Here is a 21,470-nt window from a genome sequence, read left to right as displayed (position 1 = left end):
CAGGACATCACTGACTGCAACCGAACATGCGCCATGACCTCGTGGGGGTGTTTGCTTTGTTGACGAGAGAAACCCCCATGCCCCCCCCCCATGCTAGTAATAGAACACCATAGAACGATCTGATACGTCCTCCAAGCTCGACCCTTACAGGCTTGATTTCATGCTGGGAATCTCAGAAGAGGCATGCCCGTCCAATACAAGCACTATATTGCTAAAGAGAGCAACTGAGATGAAATTCAATACATAAGTACAAAAAAAGAGACCTAACTTGGCTTATATGAACATGAGATGCATGCTGGCTGAGTTATCGAAACGCCGCAACGAGTATTAACAAGTCCCAACAATAGTGAAATGCAAATCATGTCGTTAGAGTGTGCAAAAACAAGTATCTTGAGAGTAAATACAAAAAAAGTTATATACAACGCCCGACGAGAGAGATTTGATAACAAGCCCAGAAACACACAAAAACAATATACAATAACATAATTTAGGTACGATCCTGTGATCTCGCAATCTGGTATATCCATATCCCCTTATAACGCAAACCCACGCCCCCCCCCCCGACTTTTGTTTTAACGCAGAAAATAACGACGGTGATGATAATGATGATGATGATGGTGAGACGCCTGTTTTGTTTCCCTCGCTCCTCCGCGCCCTCGACTCCCTCTCCCCCAGTTCCTTGCACCAAAAGGTGTTCTGTAATGATTCTGTATGACGCCCTGAAATGCCTCTTCACGTGTATCGAGAGATAAGTATGCTAGTAGGTCAGTTTGTGTGCGAAACAAACAAGAGAAGTAAAGGGTAAAGATTTCGTTTGCGTGTGTTGCAACTAAATCCATCCCCTCGATATCCTTCTTTTTGGTGACGCCGAAGAGATCAGAAGAAGCCGTCTAGTACTAACTTGCTTTTTCTCTCGATGCCTCGCTTTTTTTTCCCCCCACTTTCTTTCGTTTTTTTCTGGTCCTCCTCTTCCCCCCCACGCTTAGCAATGACCCCTTATCCGTCGTCGGTTGCCCGACTATGCAATTCTTTTTGTTGTGTGAGTAGATCCAAGAATGGATATAGACTTTCTGCTGCGAGTGTGTGATTATAACTGATAAACCGGTAAAATGAAAAAAAATAAGAGCAAGTTTGGTACATAGAATGTAGGCTGGCATGTCGTGTACATATATAGACGCAGTCTTCTAGGTACCCTTCTGGCTGGGGTCATGGGGGCCACCACCGCCCGGTCTGACAGCCCATCCAGATTCGTAGGGCTCGCGTTTGTATGGCGAGTAACCCTGGCTATGCTGCGTCGTGGCCGAGCCGGGCTCCGAGGGAGGTCGGTGCTGTGCTTCGGACGACTGGTGGTCCATCCGCAGAGGCGGTAGCCTCGTGGTCGGTCGGAGTCCAGTGGGTGTTCCAGGTTGCGATAGCGGAGGTCCGGCGTAGCTGAGAGGGCTGGGAAGAGCGTGTGGTGGGCCTTGGCTTTGGTGGTGCTGGGAAGACGGTGGTACTGGCGCGAACTCGAGCCCTAAGTCGGTCCGCCGCCGGCGCGAAGGCCTTTCGCCTGTGACAGGATCTCCCGCCCCATACGCTCCTAACGAAAGCGGTGGCGGAGGGGGCACACCACCACCAGAGAGCGAATCCGCAGGTCTCCTCCTGAGGCGGGCTCGGTTGTCTCTGGTGATGGTAGCCGCTCGGTTCGGTCGTCGGCGTTGTACCACTGCCACCTGATCCACCGCTTTGCTGTGTCCGCCAGACGATATCGCGTAGACGGTTACGCTCCAACTCGATCTCTTCGAGCTCTCGCAGCCGCTTCTGCATCTCGGCGTTGTCCTGCTGCAGCTTCTGCAAGTTCATAACCTGCTGCTGCTCGCGCTCCTTCTTGCGTAGCCGGAACCGCGCCGACGCCCCCGCGTTCCGCTGCCGCTTCTCGTCCGAGGCCCGCGAGGCCTGGTGCGTGTCGACGGGTATCGTGAAGACCTCGCCGTTTACAGGCGCGATCCGGAACGCGAGCTGGCCTTCGGGCACCGGGATGGCTCGCGGTGACGAACCGCCACCATACCCAGCGTGGCTGCCACTATATCGGTGCTCCCCTCCACATGACGAACCAGGCGGCGGATACGTACCAGGATGATTGTAATGATACGTCCCTGGATACGGCGGTTGCGGGCCGTGGAACTGGTGTTGCTGCTGCTGACGGTTGTCTGAAGGAGACTGTAGCCCTGCAGCTGGTTGGGAGAGCGATCGAGTGGTCGGGACGTTGTGCGGAGGGGGATTTCGCGGTGCAAGCGGATGATGCTGGTGTTGCGGATGCCCTCCATGCCCATAACTCGATCGTTGCTCCGCGAAGCTATCGACCGAAACCTGCCTTCGCATCTCCAATCCTGTTGAGGATGGATGCGGTGGCGGTGGCTGATGATGAAGCAGGGGCGACGGTGAAGAAATCAAGGGTCGATTTGGCGGTGGAGGACCGCGACCGCCACCCATGCTGAGTGCCCGAGGGGACTGCGGCGCCAGGATACGACGGGTGGCAGCCCCCATGGCTGGGAACGGGTGCATCGACGGTGAAGAGGCAGGCGACTGTCTTCCAGTCGACAAGGACCTATGGTGAAGCATGCTCCCAAGAGTGGCCATGGTGCTGCTGCTTTCCAGCTGCTGATGATGCTGCTGCGGTTGTTGCTGCTGCTGCTGCTGCGGTGGCGGTCCCGCTAGACCATATGGACGAGGCGCGTAGAGTTGCGGTGTCGAAGGGTTAGAACCTTGTTGGCTCACCGCTGGATACCGTCCGCCCAACCTCTCCTCCTCGATAGACCGTGCGGCTGCCGAAGTCGGTGTGCCCGGCCCTGGGGAATCTGTTCGAGATTCGGTTGCTGCTGGGTTCAGAATGTGGTGAACTCCCAAACTGCTCCTCTGTGGAGAATGATGCACCCGCTCGCCATTAGTCGTGGGGTTTCCGAGGCTATGCCTGTGCCTGTGAAACAGTTGCTGCTGGGTCCCGGCTGCGGCTGCTGATTCCGCTGCTGCGGCTGCTGCCACCGCGTTCTCAGCTCCGCGAGCAGCTTCTACTAGGTTCCGCGGCGAGACGGAGGAGACTCGTGATGCCGTAGTTGTTGCTGCGGGGGACTTCTGTGGTTGCGGTTGTTCGAGAGCAGGCGAGGTAGAGCCAGACGCAGGTCCCTTCTGCGACATCGGATCCTGGTCCCCGGCTCGTCGGTGGTCCCGAGGACCAGACCATTGACCACGCTGCTGTGCGAACTCTTCTTCTCTGTCCTGGTAGTGGCTGCCGCTGCTGTGGTCGGGGCCTATGGCATGAAAAGCTGCCGCCGTGATCGCGTTACCTACTGCTCCCGCCGTCGCCGATTCAGGATAGCTGCCCTCCGTTGGGCTCTGGTAGACGGATGTCACACTTCGGATGGTCAAGCGCCCCGAGTGGGCGGAGGAATGGAGAGGTTGACGAAAGCCTTCGGTGACCGCCACGGCGACGACTTCTCGTTGGCAGTGGTAGATGGGAGTTGTGCCGGCCGGGTTGGTCGTGGCGAGGCGGGTGTGAGATCGCAACAGGGTCGTATTGCGTAACGGGAATCACTTCCAAAAAAATCCACGTCTGACGTAAAGCTCTATTTTCAGGGTTTTCGAATGCGGTGACACCTGAGTCACTATGTAATGTAGCTGGCTCTTCGCGAGAAGTTACCGCCTTGGTTATGTGCCTAGGGTACCCCAAATCCAATATAATTCGATGGCTCGGTGCAGGTCTAGCACGAGTGTGATATCGGTATGCTGCTGCAGTGATATATTACCGATGATGACAAAGAAGTGTGTAGTCGAATGGGGAGGGGCGGTATCTCTTTGGGATGTGAAGTGAAATGCAATGGCTGGTCTGGTCTGTCTGGTCGGACGGAGATAGATAGCAGCTCCTAAGCAACCAAGGTCGCCAGAGGTGCGTGCCTTATGAAAGAGTGCCCAACCGGGGTAGTAACTGCTTCCAGGAAAGCCTAGTTTTCGTTGTGACCTGTGGAATTAGATGCAGGAAAGCGGACCAGTGATAGCCGTGATGAGCACCCTGGGCGCATTGAATGGCTACCGAGCACCTTAGCACACTACGAGATCAGCCCGCCCTGGGCAGGATAACCCGGGGGTGTCTAACAACAAAGTTGAACTGTGTGTAGCCCAAGATTGGCGACGGCGTGGGTAATGCCCTCAGCCCCAACGCCTTGGAGGTAAGCAAGATAGTCGAGAAAGGGACCAACGGCTAGAGAGTTGAAGCAATAAGATGAAAAAGCTGGGTATGGTTTATGCGATTCGACACGAGTCTGCGAGATCCAAATTTCCACTAATACGTTTTGCAGATTTCAGTAAAAGGGAAAGATTGCTTTCCAGTAAGAGGGCGTGCTGGTGCGTGTTCGGGATACCTTCCACTTGGCTTGCCGGATTCCATGACGGGCAGAAGCGAGCCCGCGTTCTCCTCTCGGGGTATTTCTTATTACAGTATTGATTATGGTCCTTGGCAGGGAAGGGGTCGTCGACTGGCTAGCTCCTGTAGCTAAGCTACTACTAGCAAGCAAGCACGTCGTGGGAATCAGCATCCAGTTGCCCGCGGTCCCTTTCTTTCCCATCGATTTCCTAAACTTGTTCCAGAAACTGGGTGGAGCTTGCATGGGGGGGCTATAATGGAGAGGCAAGAAGAAACGAGCAACACTAGCTTATTGAGACCGAGGCCGGGGTGCATCAAGCTTCAGGGGCCCCCTGTAAAGCTGCTTGTATCGATGCTCGGACGTTGGCAGGGCTTGAACGTCCGTCGTCTTCTTTGCTTCTTTCTTCCTCCAAGTAGCCATGTACTCGAATACGGCATCTTGCTGTGAATACTCTTGCAGATGTCCAATCTGAACGTGGACAGGACATGGTTATCCCATATGAACCGATGACGTGCCTCGCGAGTTTCACGCCTCGATTCTGCTCAGCTAGTTATGTATGTGTTTGCAGAGAGCAAGGAGAGCCAATCACTCGTTGCAATGCTATGGGGGAACACCCATCACTCGCATTGTGGCACTCGCCAGTCGGATTCATCCAACAACGTGTCAGTATCATTGCTTACGTCGGCGGGACAGGTTGTTGTTGTCCGTACAGTATGCGCAAGTTAACCCGAGTCCTGTCATCATTCGTGTCGAAGACCGCCACTCTGGCACTGTCGACCTAGACCCTAGGTGTCCGCCCTACAGTGGCCACCGACATATGTATGTAGATCTCACAGCTTTGACCTCGACAAGCGCAGCCCGTACAGCAGAGTTCTGCCGGTGACGATGACAGAAGTGCATTGATCATGGAAGTAAAAAAGTCCACTAGTGAAAGTGACAGTGCTACATGTATGAAGTGGGAGCGGAAGGGACTTCCGTGTGCCGGAGGCAGAGTCTCTTGGGAGGGGGGCTTTTTTGAGGCATATGGTGATCCTCCGTAACCGTCGAATTGACCTTGGCTCTCACTGTCGATGGCAGAAAGCGGCAGGCGAAGAAGGGATTTCCATGCGAGAAAAGCGGCTCAGCAGGCTGCATCAAAGGGCTTCCCGTCGACAGATTGTTTCAACGCGCGCTTCTGCGGCAAAGGAAGGGAGGCGCAAGAAACAACCTGTCACCTCAAGGGATTTCCTACTCGTACAGGTCAGCAGTACCTTGGCGTTCAACGCTGGGAACCCACCTGGAGTGTCAATATATTGAAGATAATAAGGATGATGGTAGATGCCGAACCCGACTTCACCGCACATATCCCTTGGTCACCTTGTACTGATTCGAGCCGTGGCCCGCGCATCCAACACACACCGTTGGGCGGCTACGCAGGAAGAAGCTCCTTACCGCTTCTGGTCACATCTTCAAAAACCCACTTCCGTGGTTGGTAAATGGTCGGTACATGCATGTGTACGTCGATTGCAGGCATGTAGGATGGATGTAGGTCCAGAGAGGTGTGATCAATGGGGGGAGATCAGTGGGCAATTGGGCTCCAAAGTCAAAAAAGGCAGGCTAGCTCATGCACGGCGCAGAATCCTACATGGGCTGCAGTACATACTTCAGTACAGTACATATGTAAGCACAAGCACCGCAGCTGCACCTGCTGCACCTGCTGCACCTACTGCACCTGCATCCCATTTTTCCCTTCACTTGACAACGTGGACCTAATGGGCACCAGTCTTGTGGTCCCTTCGCTGGAGCTGCATCGCTACAACACTGGGTCACTTGACTCAATAAAAACAGCGAGAAGCCATCTCCGCGATGTCAGCTAAGGTTTATTGGGATACAGTAGTCGGAAACATGTGGATTGATGGGGCCCGGGCAGTTAAAAACGTGTGGCCGGCTACGCTTGGGTGGAGAGGTACCGATGATAACATTCAATGAACCCTCCAGAATGCTATTGCGCCATGGACTTGTGCCTGGGTCTAACCAAAGCAACCAAAAGGTTAGCGCCTTTCCAGGGGAGCGAGTTGGGAGAAAAAAACCGTTTCTGCTCAGCGGTGCCGGGGAAGCGGAACAGCGTCACTAAAGGCTCTCCCATGTTTCGACGTCACTCCTCTCCCCGTCCCAAGCCAACCACCAACTCGCAGGTACCCTTTCATCCCACTTAGATTGGACATGAAATGATGAAATGGCAAAGGAGGTGTGAGGGGTGTGGTCTTGACGTGGTCCGGTGCAGCCTCTCTCATAAATGACTGGTCAGCAAGGCGGGTGTCGTGTCGTGGCCTGGGAAGTAACAAGTGGCGAGCCAGTTCATCTTGGTTCCCTGTCTGGTGGCTGTCAACGAAACGAGATGCGTTCCGGAGATCCCCTGCAACAAGCAATTAGCAGAGCGACCAGCCGTAATCCCGGGATTGATTGCGTCCAATGTGCGTAATAAGGAATAAGGAACTGCAGCCAATTCGTAGGGCTCTCGCGAGCTTCGGTTGACTTGGAACACCAGACAATAGGTGTTGAAGGCACTCTAAAATTGGGCTTGATAGGCGCCTGGCACCTGGCCTTCATCCAAAAGTGTCCCGAGCGGTCGGGTGGGAACATCTGCTGAGCTGATCCCAGAACTCTGGCACGCCCTACCCATGTAAGCACTATAATGTAGGTGGTGCACATCTCGCTGCCGGGGTGCCCTGTCTCACAGCTTGCGATGATGTGCATCCCCATTCCACATTCCAGCCCAAAACGCAATCAGCAATATCATCCCCATCTTCGAGAACATTGCTGGCAAGCATTGGAAGATTCTGCTGGCAAACACAGCCTCTACCCACCCGACGAGCAAATTAAATGCGAAAGTCATGCTATTGCTGTCACTGCTGATCTGATGGATGCATTGAAGGCCCCCCCATCCTCACTGCAGCTATCCAATCCATGCCGCTCCCCCGATCACCGACTTCTTCCAGCATGTCGGTGAATGGGTGGGGAAACGCAAGAAGGGGGGCCGCCAAACCTACATGTATCCATTCCCGAAGTTCCCATTATCAACTGGAGCTCCCTAATGTAGATTCAATCTCACCTGATCGGGCAGGGTAACCTAGAATACCAAATACACACTGTCCCTATAGTAGATTGACTCGTTGGGGAATTTCTGCGCACTGGTTCTACCCGCCGCAATGATGCAGACACCGTCGACATAGGGTACCATTGGACAACATGAGATGCGCAGATACGATATTGCCTAACTCCATATCCTGGCGTACACATTTATGTAGTTTATGTAAGTAAGCTCACCCGCGGTTATTCACGCGCTATCACCTTGCACATATTTGATATACTCTATTTTATGTAAGTAACCTATCCCGGAAAGCGCCAGGGATCCCCCCGGTAGGTCGCGGCAGGATAGCCTGCATATCTCATGTGCACGTACATATGTGCGGGAAGCTGCTGCACGTCTGCAAGGACCAAGGGATTGCTGCCAGATTTTTTTTTAGTCACAGACCATGAGGAGAGAGGGAACAAAGAACCCCTCGATAAACATACAAGCACAGTCCTGCCCGTATGCGGCCCTCTATGCGACCACCCAATTCTCCACGCGAAATTGCCGTCTGGCGTCTCCCTTACCGTATTCATCACTCTGGCTTTTAGCGCAAGGACTCTTATATTATTGCGAAGATTTTTCTTAACGATCATCCCAGTCGAGAAGAAGAAGAAGAAAGGAAGAAAACAATCCCCATCCCAGCATATTGGACGCCCCAGGGCTCTAAACTCTGACAGGCATCGTGCAGATGTGACGAGTGAGGCTGTGCTATGCCGTGATGGATGTCGTCAGCAGCTCCGACTTGCATACATACGACATGTTACAGTTTTCTATCACTAACGAACCTGCCAACAGCTCATATGTTGACACGCAGAGCAACGTGCAACCAATCCATTCGATTCTCGCGTTGTAGAGCTGTTGTCGGCATCGGAGTTCCATCCGCGGGGACTGCATTTGCATGCACTATCGCACCTATTGGGCTTTCTACATCCTTCAAGGGTAACCGAAAGTGGTTGAGGAGGAGATCCGCAAATGACGATAGGCATGCATTTGGGGTAGGCAATCATCTTGGAGGTTGGATTTCGATGTCGGCATATAGCGTCGCAATCTCCTATGGCGCAAAGTTTGAGCACCAATCCTTCGGCCTGAAGTGGCCCGAGGTCGGTCTTATCAGGCTCAGGCACAGACGCCATACCGCAATAATGGCAGCTTAGGTACTGACTTACATGCAAGCATGAGACAATCCCTAAGGCGAGACAAGGCGAGACGATTCAACCCGTCGTCAACTGGGGCTGTCTCAAAGCGCAAGCCCGGCTTGCTCGGTTGCAAAAGCTATACGTCATATCGCCCGCCCTGCCCTACGAAGCACCTACCTGCCTAAGGTTAGTTATGTAATTGCTTCTGTCTGCAGCAGCCATGACCACCGCCGACACCCACGTTGTTCTGAACAGCCCATTTCCAGGACAGGCAAAAAGGCTGGCGTCCTCTCCCTAACACGCGTAGCATTCACCAACGCCCTCGCAGCATGGCTGGCTTGGTTTTTGGACAGTCCGAGCCGGAGCAGAAAATGTGATCAAAGCTAATTAAAAGCTAGGTCACATTGACGACCGTGGCGGGCTGCAATGCCACGCCATTTGAGCAACATCGTACTATCTCTGGATCTTGTTCTCTGGTGCCTTCGTGACCCGGTTACGCTAGATGACGCTTGCGGGCGTTTAATTTGGCGTATATTGGTATGTACCATGTCCCTCTCTACATGCGAACCTCTTTACCTATCTAATGTAACAGTACGGAGTAATAACACTGCCTTCGATTTTTGATATCAAAGAGAACAAGTGGCCGGATCGTCGATGTCGGACTCCGGCCATGAGAACTGAAGAAGCGGTGAAACCGTTCTAGACACTTGAGGCCTTACAGAGGACGCGACATGATAGTTGGATTATTCCTCTTGCTTGCTGCATATAACGCTCGACGATAGTCTCAGCCTCGGCCGAGCAACAGTACCAGTCCCATCCAGAGGCGACCGGGGTTAGGCTAGAGCTAATGGCGCAAGTGATTGGCGAGTGCCCAGGGGATTTGACCGGTAGATGCATGTACCATGTTCATCTTGATACCCACTTGCTGCAGGTGTGCTCTACCCTACCAGCGATCATTGACGGTGAGAATTCGACGAGGCTATGTTTCGCTAGCCGGCCATGGATTTGTTCTCCATGGGATGCGCGCGAAGGCTTCGTTCCCAGGTTCTTCTGCTAGGTTCACCGCAACGAACAAGGTTTCTGACCTAGGAACTTGCCGACAAGGTCAAGGTCACCGTCACCGAACTCAGGTGAGCTTTGGGCCTGGGCTGGTCACCGCTGTAACGGAGTAAGTACATACTGTAGCAACGCAGAAGTTAGCAGACAATATCATACCCCAGATGATAGCACTGAAATGACAGCAGCAACAAACAAACCTCTGGCCGCGGTCATGTCATATACCGCTGTTATGGCAATCAAGAAGTCCTCTAATCACGCCGCCTGATGAACTACTGTAGTGTAAATGTGCACGAGAACCAAACCCTAAACTGCTTTCTTAAAGCCGGGCCGTCCCTCTAGTTGCCTGAGGTTAGGGTTGATTTCTCCTGAAACTAATACGTGCCGTTCGGATTGGTGCAACCTGCAGAAGATCATGTCATCAACTCTGGCGCCATCCTTCCTGCCAACTGCCTCTCTGCTAGTAGCCGCGCCGCCGGTGGGAGAGAAGCGGAAGTTTGGGGAACGGGTCATTTGAACAATACCTACTGTAACATGTTCGAAAACGTGCTCAGGGGATAACTGTTTTTTACTAAATGTCTCACACGTTAAATTTCCATTGCTCATGTCAAGAGAGCGACTGGCCAGTACGGAGTAAACCCTACCCCCTGAAATTTGTTTAATTCATACCCTTGTGTGAGAGTCCTGGTACAGGTACCTGATTTTATGCCTCAATCTGCTGAAACGTATAACAGCTGGCATGATTTTACGGTGGTATTTCCTCGATATTTTTATGTTTCAAATGGGACGTCGATGTACTCCCTACTGAAATATGGCCTATCGATACTTCATCTAAAGTCCGAAACGGTATCCGTCAATTAACAAACTTTCAGGGATGCTCGTGTACATGTAACTTATTATTTGATTAGAAAGAAGTGCGTGATCTGCCAGGCCATGCAATTATTAAGCATGGATGATGGGGGCACATCTGCGACTAATTTGATGAGATGCAGTTTACTTAACGTATTGGGAAACTAACATGTACATGGATCTGCCTTCGTGTTCCAGCCCTCCCCCGGATTATCACTCACTGCCTGAGCGAGCCCAGGAAGGTAGAATTGACAGTACTGTAAGTCATGAAACAGGGCTACTTTCAATACATTGATTACCACTTCATGTAATTTATGTGTTTGTTACCTTCCACTCCGTAACCACCAGTCGGATGGCATGGCCTTGTTTCTCAGATTTGGAATGAGGAGATAAAACAAGCAAACATTCAAAAAGAACCGAACTTGCACTAATGCACTACTGCACTACTGCACTACTGCACTACTGCACCGGAAATGGCATCCGAGCGCCGAGCAAGCAAAAAGCAGTGCGACGTCGACGATAGCTCGCCTACCGACTATTTTTAGGGCGCCGCTGTTCATCAACGTCTCGTCTCGTCTCTAGGTTAGGGCTTCGGGCTTCGTTCGTTCTCCAATGGCGCCGGGCCAGGTGTACGGTACCATCCATTCCATCTCTCCTTGATCACGTTGCTTGCTCCTGCAAGATCCACCCTGAGCCGATGCTACACAATAGAAGCAGCCGAGAAGCTCACTAGAATCATTGGAGGGGATATTCACCGAAGCCACTGCTACTGCCACCGTCAAACATGTTTGTTCCTCGCTTCCCACTTTCCCCCCGCGCTAACGATGATGAGCCACCCAGAGTGATACCCGGTCGTGATCGGTGATTACACAACCTTTTTTCTCTCTCTTCATCTACTGGAAATTATTATGAGCAATTCTTTGGCCCATCCCATCTGCCATCGGCGACCTCATTTCCGAGGCCTGACGTCTGATGGTCAAGATTTGTTCTGTCATCCCGGAAGCTCCTGCTGATTAGCCGGATCAGTATTCCCGTCGAATATGTACCTGTAGTTCGATCTCGGGCAATCAATCTACAATGCAGATGTGCGATACGTCGCACTCTCATCGGTCTGGATGGCGGCAATGTTTGCCTTTCTCAAACGCACCTAGATCATCATGCGGGCGTGCATAGGCGGCCGGTCATGTGTATGCCCCTCATGAAAGTCCCATGAGACGACGAATGGCACATAGCACACCCGCATTAGCATCACGCATGTATGGCAGAAGCAGGTATGTAAGTCGGCGTATGTATGCAGGTTGGACACACCACACACCTTACAGCCGCGCAGCCAAAAGCGAGACCTCTCCTCGTGCATCCCGGGGAGACTCGCCAGTGTTTCTGATATGCAGCCACCTATGCGCGCGATGCAATCATGATGTGTTGCGCAGACAGCCAAAAGGAAGCACACATCTTCCCGCCCATCCATCAAGAAGCAAATCGCCGTCTCCTTTTCTCCTCGGGTCGGGCCCAGCCTTGACTAGATTCCTTCGGGAATAACCATGTCTCACGTCCTAAACAGTTGATTCTCCTTGGGTTCTCCAGGAACCAGGTCGGCCAGCCGAAACTGACCTATCGTATCTTTGCTTGCGCCATCCATCCACACCACCCAACTCACGATGTCTCGTTGACGGACGGTACGAGGCCTATGAGCCTGTCTTACCACGTGGTTTTCGGTGGGAACCTGAGAAGCGCCCAATGATGGGAGGCGACGCAGTCGGCTTTGTTCCGCTACACAAGATTTGACAAGATAAACTTCAATCTCGCGGATGCCCTTTGCCGATACTTGACTCTGAGTCCCGAAACTTCATCCGTCCAAGTCGAAAGTTTATTCTGTATCTGCATCGCCAGCTGACATTCTCCCAGTACGAAATGCATCATGAGGTTTCTCGAGATGGCTCTACCTCCCCGACCTGAAGGGCTCCTTACATGTAGCTACGTACATACTGTGTTCTGATCTCCCAACCTCCGTAGCTCTTTCGTCGCAACCGACATGGCGGTTCTAGGGATGATATCGCTTTTGAGCCGACCGGCCCGGCTCGTAAATAGGCGGATGGAGAATCATCAACCCACAAATGCAGCGGGGTTGAGGGCCGCATTCCGCCATCAAGCGAGTGAATTGCAACAAATATACGAGTTTATGTGTTATCTATCTATGTGCACTGGCCATGGATATCTAAACATTGTCGCTCGTTATGTGAGAACCTGCTCCTCAACTCTTCGTGAACGTAAGAGAGGCCGATTACATGCAGAAAACCTACCTGATTAAAAGTTTTAAAGACCAAGCCCCGACGCCGTCTCTCCGCATCGCTCCGCGGGCAGTCGGAAAGCTAGAGTCAACTCCACCAGGGCTTCGGCTACGTAATCGACGTTAGGTGCTTCCCCATCACTCACCAATCATAGCAGATCGCCGTCAAGCCACTTCTTTCAGCACCAACAACTTAAGTGAGACAAAACACAAACAAAACTGATTAAACAAAGCAAAGATGACTACCTCATCCGATATCCAGACCTGGGAGGTAAAGGAGCCCTACCTGAAGCTCCACTGCAAGCTAGGCGAGGGCCCCTACTACGAGCGGGCCACCAACACGCTGCGCTTCGTCGACATCATCTCGAAGCGGCTGCACACGGTAGACCTGGCGAAGGGCCCCGACTCGCTCGTCACGCTGCAGCTCGACACCCCCATCTCGGTGACGGCCGACATCGCCGGCGTCGACCCCCGGGACAAGATCCTCATCGGCGCCAAGTTCGGTATCGCGGTCCTGGACCGCAAGAAGGCCGCCGGCGGGAGCAAGGACGCCTATGAGTACGTTTCCAAGTTCCACAAGATGAAGGACAACTTCCGGCTCCGCGGGAATGATGGGGCGGTCGATCCGCATGGGCGGTTTTGGCTGGGGACGATGACGGATTTCGAGTTGGGGCCGTTCCAGTCTGAAGGTGAGTTGACTTCACTTCGATTTATTTTACTCTATCTCGTATCCGCTGCAATCTGGCGGAATGAGATGCGAATGAGATGGAATGGCGCACCACTCAATTGAGCAGTAGGGGTGGATGTGTCGAGGAAGCGACCAACACTATCCGACAGACACCCCTCTGCGATGAAAATGATGAGAAGGGAGAGGAAGCCAAGGATGAACTGGCAGCGACGGTTCAACTATCCCTCTATACGGGTAAGGTAGACTTCGTCAGCTAACATCTCTACGCGCGCCCCCCACAGGCTCCGTCCACATGTTCACCGGCCGGCAAGACTCGGTGGTGCTCAAGGAGGGCATGACGATCCCCAACAGCGTGTCATGGTCGCCCGACGGCCAGACCATGTACGTCACACACTCGTCGGCCGGCGTGATCCACGCCTACGACTACGCCGCGTCGTCCCAGACGCCCATCGCCCGCGAGCGCGTCTTTTACAAGCACGACGGGTCCGGCGCCCCCCACGGCCACCGCGTCGACGTCGAGGGCAACCTCTGGACCGCCGTCTACGGCGAGTCGCACGTGCTCAAGGTGTCCGGTAAGACGGGTATAGTGATCGGTGAGGTGAAGCTGCCGACGCAGAACATCACCTGCGTCGAGTTCGTCGGCACGGAGCTCTTCATTACGACGGCGGGGATGGAGGAGGGCGCGGGGTCGGAGACGGAGGTCGATTACAGCGGGGGGCTGTTCCGGGTCGATGTCGGTGTGGAGGGCGTGCCGCCGCATGAGTTCAAGCTTGACCTCTAGAACTCTTTCGGAAGGTGGCTGACTAGGCCTACGTATGCATGTCTGACGGGTCATATGACTTGCGTGCACTTGCTAGGTGGATGAGCGGTCATTGGATTGGAATAAAGTATATATTTCCTTCGTATATGACGTATATATAGGGTGGGCGAAGGTGAGAAGATGGTATTAAAAAAGAAATACAGTTACCACGAAGGGGTTCGAGAAGTGACCGCAGAGGGAGTTGAACCCTCTTGCATTTAAGCATATATCTAAGAATACTACCGCTAGGCTACACCGGCCCGGTCAATGGAGGGATACATTATTTTGATTCATATGGAAACACTGACAGTGACTGCTTTGCTTTTCGGGGCGGGTAGTTTGGTGGCTGGGTGAGCATTCAAGGTTTTGTGATGCCATGGTACGCCTACTGACTGATGTGGATGGATTTCGAAACTTAACGTACCTAGGCTCTGACTGATGACTTACCTCAGTTAATGACAGCTCTCCAGGAGGATGAAAATCGATTCTTGTGAAGGGGAGGGGGAGGGGTAGTCCAGAGCATTGCACTTACATGCCTTACAGAACGAGGAACGTTCCGAAGACAGACACCATATGGTTTACATACAAACCCGCACGCGTCCCCCAAGCCTTGTCTATGCTTTGGTATCCTTAAGTTGGTGATATTCACATCAGCAGCGGGCCGAGTCCCGTGGGTTGTTGCATTATCACTGCTACTCGGGTGGTCAAGGGGCCTATTGGCAACAGCAAGAGGAAGAAGGCAGTGGTTATCTCAGCTCTGTTCGCGACCTGAACTATGTGAAGCTACTCAAGATTGCTTCCATGTCCAAGTTGACAGAAATACAGAAGGGACCAGAAGATCAGACGGAAGAAAGATCGATGCCACCTTCCGTCTGATATCACGCTCGTTGCTGCCGCACGGATCACCCTTGCGAGTCCGCCAGTGAACCATTGCCCCCTACTTCTGCTCCTTCTTCTCCTCCTTACTCTCGTTCTCCTCGCCGGTCTTGCTGACGCCGAGCTCAGCCTTCTGCTGCTCGGCAGCCTTCTCCATGTCGCCGTTGAACAACATGGCCATCTTCTCATTGAACAGGTACTGGCCATATGGTATGCCGGCCATGGTCTTGGCGTGGGTTTCTCTCTTGTGGCCCTTCTTCTTCTTCCGCTCGCTGACGTTAACCATGGTGATGGACTTGGTCGATGTGAACTATTTGTTATCAGAGGGTGGTTTTTTCTTCATGTCGACGAGGGTGGCTGATGCCGTGCGTAGTTGCGTGAGTGAAGTTTTGTATGTCTCGATGAGAAATGCCTTCGTATGAGGAAACACTGTGCCGTCTGCTTCTTTCATGTCTTTTGTCAGAAGGCATGCGTGTAGCGATTGGTGAATCTCGGCGCATTATCATGATGATGACTTGCGTAGAGGTACCATAGAACAATGAATATCAATGCTCACCTTTCAGAAAATTGATGTCTTGGATTTTTGGCGGTTTCCTGGAGAGGATGTTTGTTCTTTACTTCACAGAGGGGGAGTGGCCGGGTTCGTGCTACCGGGATGGTACAGAGTGGTGAGTGGGTGGGTGCTGCTTGGCTTCCTTGGTTCTCAGACGGAGTGATTTTTAGTACTGCTAAAAAGGCATATATATCGGCGACATGGGGTAACAGCTGCCATGATCTGCGGAAGGTGAATTTACGTCGGCGATGGAGGAAGAAGAGCTCAGAACCGATTTCAGTCGGCGATGTTCGGCGAAGAAGTGCTGAAAAAGGGTTCTAGCAGGCGATGTTGTAAGATATGAGAAGAGTTTCGGTCGATAGTATTGAAGTGAGAACTGCTATGCCTCACATCCCGTCGACTATAGGCTGTGTTGGCTCGGGATCTTAGATGTAATTACCGAGAGTTGCTTGCTAATCCAAAATGAGCTTGTGTATCCTTTTCCCCCTTCTCTGGTTAATATTGCCTCACCGGGTGACTGTCAGCATGGTGATTTTGACTTGCAAGTAAGGGGATTCCGAAAGGGGTTAAAAAGAATTCACGCACTGCAGCTGGCAGGAACAAACGAAAGCACCTCGTCATCTAATTCGCAAACGAACAACAAATAAAGTAGTCTTGGTTTTACAAGTTCTTTGCTTAATTCTCAAAGCCTAGCGAGGTCTGAACCAAAGGACAGAACATATACGGGACTGAAATGGGAGGCAGGTATTATCGATGACACGATATTCGAGTTGCCTGGTTTTGTTTTGACTGAGAGTCGACTCGTAGCCCATCGTGGGCTCCCCCATTTCTGCATACCATCGGACTCGGCAGGCACAGTCTTTGTAGTACCAGATGGCTAAACAATTAGACCAATAAACCCTAGGATAAATGTTCCAGGTTGGAAAGAGACTTGACTTGCGTGATGCGAGTAGTTAACGATGTGTTATATAGTGATACTACGTAATATACGATGCCAAGTTTACACTCTGTATTTGTACTTTTTATAATCCATGGACAGGGGTTATTGATATGACTGGGGCATGGTATTTAATGCTTTCCTGTCAATACCGTTGTTGTCATTGTTTTGAAATGTCATTTTGATTTGAATATAGCAGTACAGTCTGTTACCAGCCAGAGCATATAGCACTTTTCGATAGACTCACATTCGGCTAGTAAATCTTGGTTAGTAGTGATATTCCACCAGAGTCACATACTTATATATCAAACTGGTTCCTCTATAACATTGCAATGCCAATATTGCGCCGGATATGATGTCGTACACCGGTCGGCCCACATGTTGCCATCCTTAGACGAACAAGGATGGCGCGCCGTGCCGCATGGCGGCAGGCAATCAACCTTTCTGGTCTCCATTTTCGGCAAACGGTCCCCTTTTGGATAACAGCTGCATTTACAGTAGGATTCCGTCGCCACATCACCTACATGAACTGTGGAGTTTCTTTGCTCAGGCTCATCTCGATTTCATGTTCCCCAAGTCTTTCTGCTCTTTCTTCACTACCAACCTCCGCTGAATACTACACTGCATTAGCCAGCGATGCCCATCTCATCGGACAGCCAGTCTACGGGCTTGGGCGAGCGGCCCAAGGACAAGATCAGACTGAAGGGCGTCGAAGAGACTCTGTTCTGTACTCTTCTGCCAAAAGGCCGGGATGCTGAGAGCCCGAACCCGGTCCTGGGCGACCCCTACGCCTCGCGCCTGATCGATCCGTGCGACGTGGACCTCAGCCGGTCGACGTTCCAGGCCGGGGACAATGACCGAGCGATCCGCTGGGTCGTGAACCGAACCATGACGTTCGACCGGTGGTGCCGGGACTTCCTGCAGAAGCACAAGCACGAGCCCGTCACCGTGCTCTACCTCGGCTGCGGCCTCGACTGCCGGGCCCACCGGGTGAAGCAGGGCCCCGCCGTGCCCTGGATCGACCTAGACCGGCCCCTGGTCGTGGACTTGCGGCGGCGGCTGATCCCGCAGGCGCCCGCGGGCGACTACCGCCTGCGCACTACGCTCGACGACGTCGCGGCCGCCGCGGGCTGCTGACTGCACAACGTCCCCGCGGACCGCCCCACGCTCGTCATGGCCGAGGGCCTGCTCATGTACCTGGCGCCGGCACGGGTGCGGTCCCTCGTGCGCGAGCTGGTCGAGTACTTCGGCGGCGAGGGCGGCGAGATCCTGTTGGACACGGTCTCGAGCCTGTACGTGAAATATACCGACCACGACGAGCTGCTCAAGGCCAGCGGCGCCAAGTGGAAGTGGGGTGCTGACGATGCGCACGAGGTCGAGACGTCCCACCCGCGGCTCCGGCTGCTGGAGCACGTCTGTTCTGTTGATTATATGGGCAAGAAGGCCTTCGGCCAGAGCCAGGTGCCGCTCTTCGGGGAGGACGCTGCGGGCGTGCTCAAGATGGCGATGGCCTCGATGTCTAGTATTAACAACGCCTTTGGGCAGAACGCGCGGTTTGAGTTTGCCAGATCGGAGGATAAAAGGAGGAGCAATGGGACATGTGATCATGCCATATCATATCAGCATGGTGCCTGGATCCTTTTTCCCCATCAAGTCACCGAAGAGCAGACTGCCCTCAAGTCCATTGGAACAATCCATACTATTAAATGAAACCCATGTAATTTGAAATGTCCCGACATAGCAAAGAAATCGCCTCCTCAATGCAACCAGTAATATCCGGTGATTCGTTACATTCCGGATGATACGGAGGAGGTAAGACTGACGTTGAGCCCTGCCAGCTGGCGGGCAGCTGGAGCTGAAGGCTAAGCTGAGCCACGCCAAGCCAGATCCTGCAAACCTTATCTTGCCGGGTCCGGCGACGGGGAAGTGTGATTGAATAACTAATAGCGCCCGCTGACGATCAAGAGGGGTTTTACCCATCCTCTTCAGAAGGAGCTAACCTCTTCGCTTACGGTTGTTAAGTCGTACGATTCCTGTCGCTTCTCCTTGGTTCCCGCCAATGTCCTCGATACGGTTCAGCAACTCCCTGCTCTCAACCACAAGACACCATCTCACTACCTCCCACATCATCATCAGGCCCACAATACTCACCAAAGCTTCACGTCTTACTAGCGCTGCTGCTACATTCACCCCGCGCTACTGCTCTTCCTCTTCTTCCTCCAATAACAAAGACTCATCATCATCCCCATCCTCATCGCACAAGGACAGTGCCTGGCGCAAGATGGCCGACGACAAGGCAATCCCGCACTACCTGAAGCAGGACCACGACCGGGTCTTTGACCACAACCGGGCATGGGCCACGGCGCAGGAGCAGCGGGACCCGGGCTACTTCGCCAAGCTGTCCGAGGGCCAGACGCCCGACTACCTGTGGATCGGGTGCAGCGACTCGCGCATCCCGGCCGAACAGATCGCCGGCCTGGCCCCCGGCGAGGCCTTCGTGCACCGCAACATCGCGAACCTGGTGCCCAACAACGACCTGAACGTCATGGCCGTGCTGGACTATGCCGTGCGCCACCTGCACGTCAAGCACATCGTCGTGTGCGGCCACTACGGCTGCGGCGGCGTCAAGGCCGCCATGACCCCCAAGGACCTGGGGATCCTCAACCCCTGGCTGCGTAACATCCGCGACGTCTATCGGCTGCACGAGGAGGAGCTCGACGCCATCAAGGACGAGAAGGAGCAGTACAACCGGCTCGTCGAGCTCAACGTCGTCGAGCAGTGCCGCAACGTCGTCAAGATGGCCGCGGTCCAGGAGTCGTACAAGAAGAACGCCTACCCCATCGTGCACGGCTGGGTCTTCGGCTTCCACGACGGCCTGCTCAAGGACCTCAACGTCGACTTCGAGTCCATGCTCGCCAAGATCCAGAAGATCTACAACCTAACGGACTGATCTAGGGATTGGAACTTCATTTATCATGGTTTTGCGAAGAGAAGGAAGTAAAGAAAAAGAGGGATCGGTTTGTTTTGTGTGGGGACCTCCCTACGTTTCATGTCTTAACTAGCTTGCCTAGTTCTAGTCATGGTGGGCGCTATGGGATGAAATGGGATGTTATCGCGGTGGTAGTGGTCTTAAGGTCGGAAAAGGTTATGAACATTATAGAAAACCAATCACAAAAAATAATGTGAATTCATTCATTCATTGACAGAGTATAACAAGCTCCCGCACTTGCCCCTCCTTAATTGTGCTACTTAACCCAATGATATGGATAAGGTTGGAGAACGACTTGTAGGTCCGGATGAGCAGAAATTGGTTGGATTATGTAAGAAGCTTTACGTATCTGCCTTTGAATTGCGAGAAAGGAAACATGCTGCCCAGTGGCAGATGCTGCTCCGTTTGGGAGTCATTAGATCCCCGTCCGTATGTGGACATTCAGTTCGTATTATACAAGACATCATCCCTCCGATACTCTCGGTGCGGGTTGTCCACCGCTTTAACGCCAGCAACGCCAATAATCATAATATCACGTACATGAGACACAGTCCCGCGTTGCGAGTCTCTCTCCAGGAAGGATAGGTCTGCCACTATGATTCCACACGATAGCTGACCAGAGTCTCTACACGATGGTTGGTCGTGCTGAAACTCCTCAGTTGGACCTTCTCGCCGTTGGCAATCTCTTTGGCATCGCTGTCACCCCATTCAACGGGCACCTCGCTGTCGGCGTCGGCATAGACCAATACGTTGAAGGTGTAGGTGCTCTGGAGCTGAGGTAGAAAAGTGACGGTGGCGGTGATCTGGCGGAAGAGCGCGCGGATCTCGTCCTGGATCTCCTCTTCCGTCTTGTTGGTATCGGCCACGATCTTCTTGCCGCCTCCGGCCGAGTTGTTCTCATCCCCCTCTGGCGCAGCAGGAGCGGCTGACTTGGATGACTTGGACTTGCTCGATTTGGACTTGGCGTCCTTGTTGAAGATGTCGACGTCGAACTGCCACCGCTCGACGTGCTCGCCCGTCTCCTTGTCGGTGATGACAATGACCAGCTTGCTGATCTTGCCGTGCTGCATCCAGCGATCCAGCTGGCTCATGATCTTCTTGATGTACGCCTTGACCTGGTCGTCGGCCGACACCAGCATGTTGAGGCCATACTTCTTGACCTGGATGAAGTCTTCGGCGGGGTATACGCCGCGCTGGAAAAGGATCGTGTTGATGGAGTAGTGAAACTAAAGCAAATGCAAGGCCTTCTGTTAGACTGGACGATCAATGGCGGATGATATGTGACGGGGGGTTGGATGGATGAGCCCTTACGAATTCAGCGACCAGTTTGGAGCTGCCCTTCAGAGACAGCTTGTGGACCTTGGTCTTCTCCTTCTCGCCAGACTTCTTGACCTTGTCTGCCATTTTGCGTAGCTGGTGAATGGGGTCGGTGCGGGTATCCGGAGTCGCAAGTGTTGGTTGGTTGGCGGGGGTTGAAATGGACGGGTGTGTGTTGTCACTCTACTTCTCAAGCTGGACAGATCAATGGAGATCGGATTGTTTACTTCCCACCTTTGCGATAAATGCGATAGATGGCGGGGTGATAAAGACAGGGTGGCCAGGGGCACTTATGCTTCACATGCATCTTTATGCAGCTTGCGGGGCGCTACCGTACGCTAGCGGTGGGAAGCCGATAAGATAAGAACTTTTTCCAAAATATCAATCAATTGCGATTGCAGCTAGTTTGTAAGGTTAGTGGTGGATTGGATTGGCAATGCGGCAGGGTCCGACTTTTTGTATTGCGAGCAAGTC

General features: G+C 52.9%; 7 protein-coding genes across 7 annotated transcripts; 4 read left to right on the top strand and 3 right to left on the bottom strand.

Moving 5' to 3' along the window:
- Window positions 1-1,284: 1,284 nt before the first annotated feature.
- Window positions 1,285-3,174, bottom strand: PG994_003822 (uncharacterized protein; the record flags this gene model as incomplete). The annotated part of the gene is made up of 1 exon (XM_066855231.1): window positions 1,285-3,174. One exon carries the CDS (start codon window positions 3,172-3,174, stop codon window positions 1,285-1,287), a length of 1,890 nt encoding a protein of 629 aa, XP_066719509.1.
- A 9,901-nt stretch (window positions 3,175-13,075) lies between these two features.
- Window positions 13,076-14,306, top strand: PG994_003821 (uncharacterized protein; the record flags this gene model as incomplete). The annotated part of the gene is made up of 2 exons (XM_066855230.1): window positions 13,076-13,526; window positions 13,807-14,306. The coding sequence occupies 2 exons, from the start codon at window positions 13,076-13,078 to the stop codon at window positions 14,304-14,306; spliced, it is 951 nt and encodes a 316-aa protein (XP_066719508.1).
- Window positions 14,307-15,261: 955 nt separating this feature from the next.
- Window positions 15,262-15,486, bottom strand: PG994_003820 (uncharacterized protein; the record flags this gene model as incomplete). The annotated part of the gene is made up of 1 exon (XM_066855229.1): window positions 15,262-15,486. The coding sequence occupies one exon, from the start codon at window positions 15,484-15,486 to the stop codon at window positions 15,262-15,264; it is 225 nt and encodes a 74-aa protein (XP_066719507.1).
- A 1,840-nt stretch (window positions 15,487-17,326) lies between these two features.
- PG994_003819 (uncharacterized protein) lies at window positions 17,327-17,827 on the top strand (the record flags this gene model as incomplete). Its single annotated transcript, XM_066855228.1, has 1 exon — window positions 17,327-17,827. The coding sequence occupies one exon, from the start codon at window positions 17,327-17,329 to the stop codon at window positions 17,825-17,827; it is 501 nt and encodes a 166-aa protein (XP_066719506.1).
- Window positions 17,828-17,863: 36 nt separating this feature from the next.
- PG994_003818 (uncharacterized protein) lies at window positions 17,864-18,400 on the top strand (the record flags this gene model as incomplete). Its single annotated transcript, XM_066855227.1, has 1 exon — window positions 17,864-18,400. The coding sequence occupies one exon, from the start codon at window positions 17,864-17,866 to the stop codon at window positions 18,398-18,400; it is 537 nt and encodes a 178-aa protein (XP_066719505.1).
- Window positions 18,401-18,971: 571 nt separating this feature from the next.
- PG994_003817 (carbonic anhydrase) lies at window positions 18,972-19,640 on the top strand (the record flags this gene model as incomplete). Its single annotated transcript, XM_066855226.1, has 1 exon — window positions 18,972-19,640. The coding sequence occupies one exon, from the start codon at window positions 18,972-18,974 to the stop codon at window positions 19,638-19,640; it is 669 nt and encodes a 222-aa protein (XP_066719504.1).
- A 632-nt stretch (window positions 19,641-20,272) lies between these two features.
- On the bottom strand, window positions 20,273-21,083 carry PG994_003816 (mitotic spindle checkpoint component mad2; the record flags this gene model as incomplete). Its single annotated transcript, XM_066855225.1, has 2 exons — window positions 20,273-20,905; window positions 20,991-21,083. The coding sequence occupies 2 exons, from the start codon at window positions 21,081-21,083 to the stop codon at window positions 20,273-20,275; spliced, it is 726 nt and encodes a 241-aa protein (XP_066719503.1).
- Window positions 21,084-21,470: the final 387 nt, after the last annotated feature.

The sequence above is a fragment of the Apiospora phragmitis genome (genome assembly GCF_038363925.1).
Source record: "Apiospora phragmitis strain CBS 135458 chromosome Unknown utg000004l:1.0-3135199.0:1.0-3139288.0, whole genome shotgun sequence".
NCBI lineage: Eukaryota > Fungi > Ascomycota > Sordariomycetes > Amphisphaeriales > Apiosporaceae > Apiospora > Apiospora phragmitis.
The sequence above is the reverse complement of the archived record's forward strand: the minus strand, read 5'-3'. Positions and strand labels throughout refer to the sequence as shown.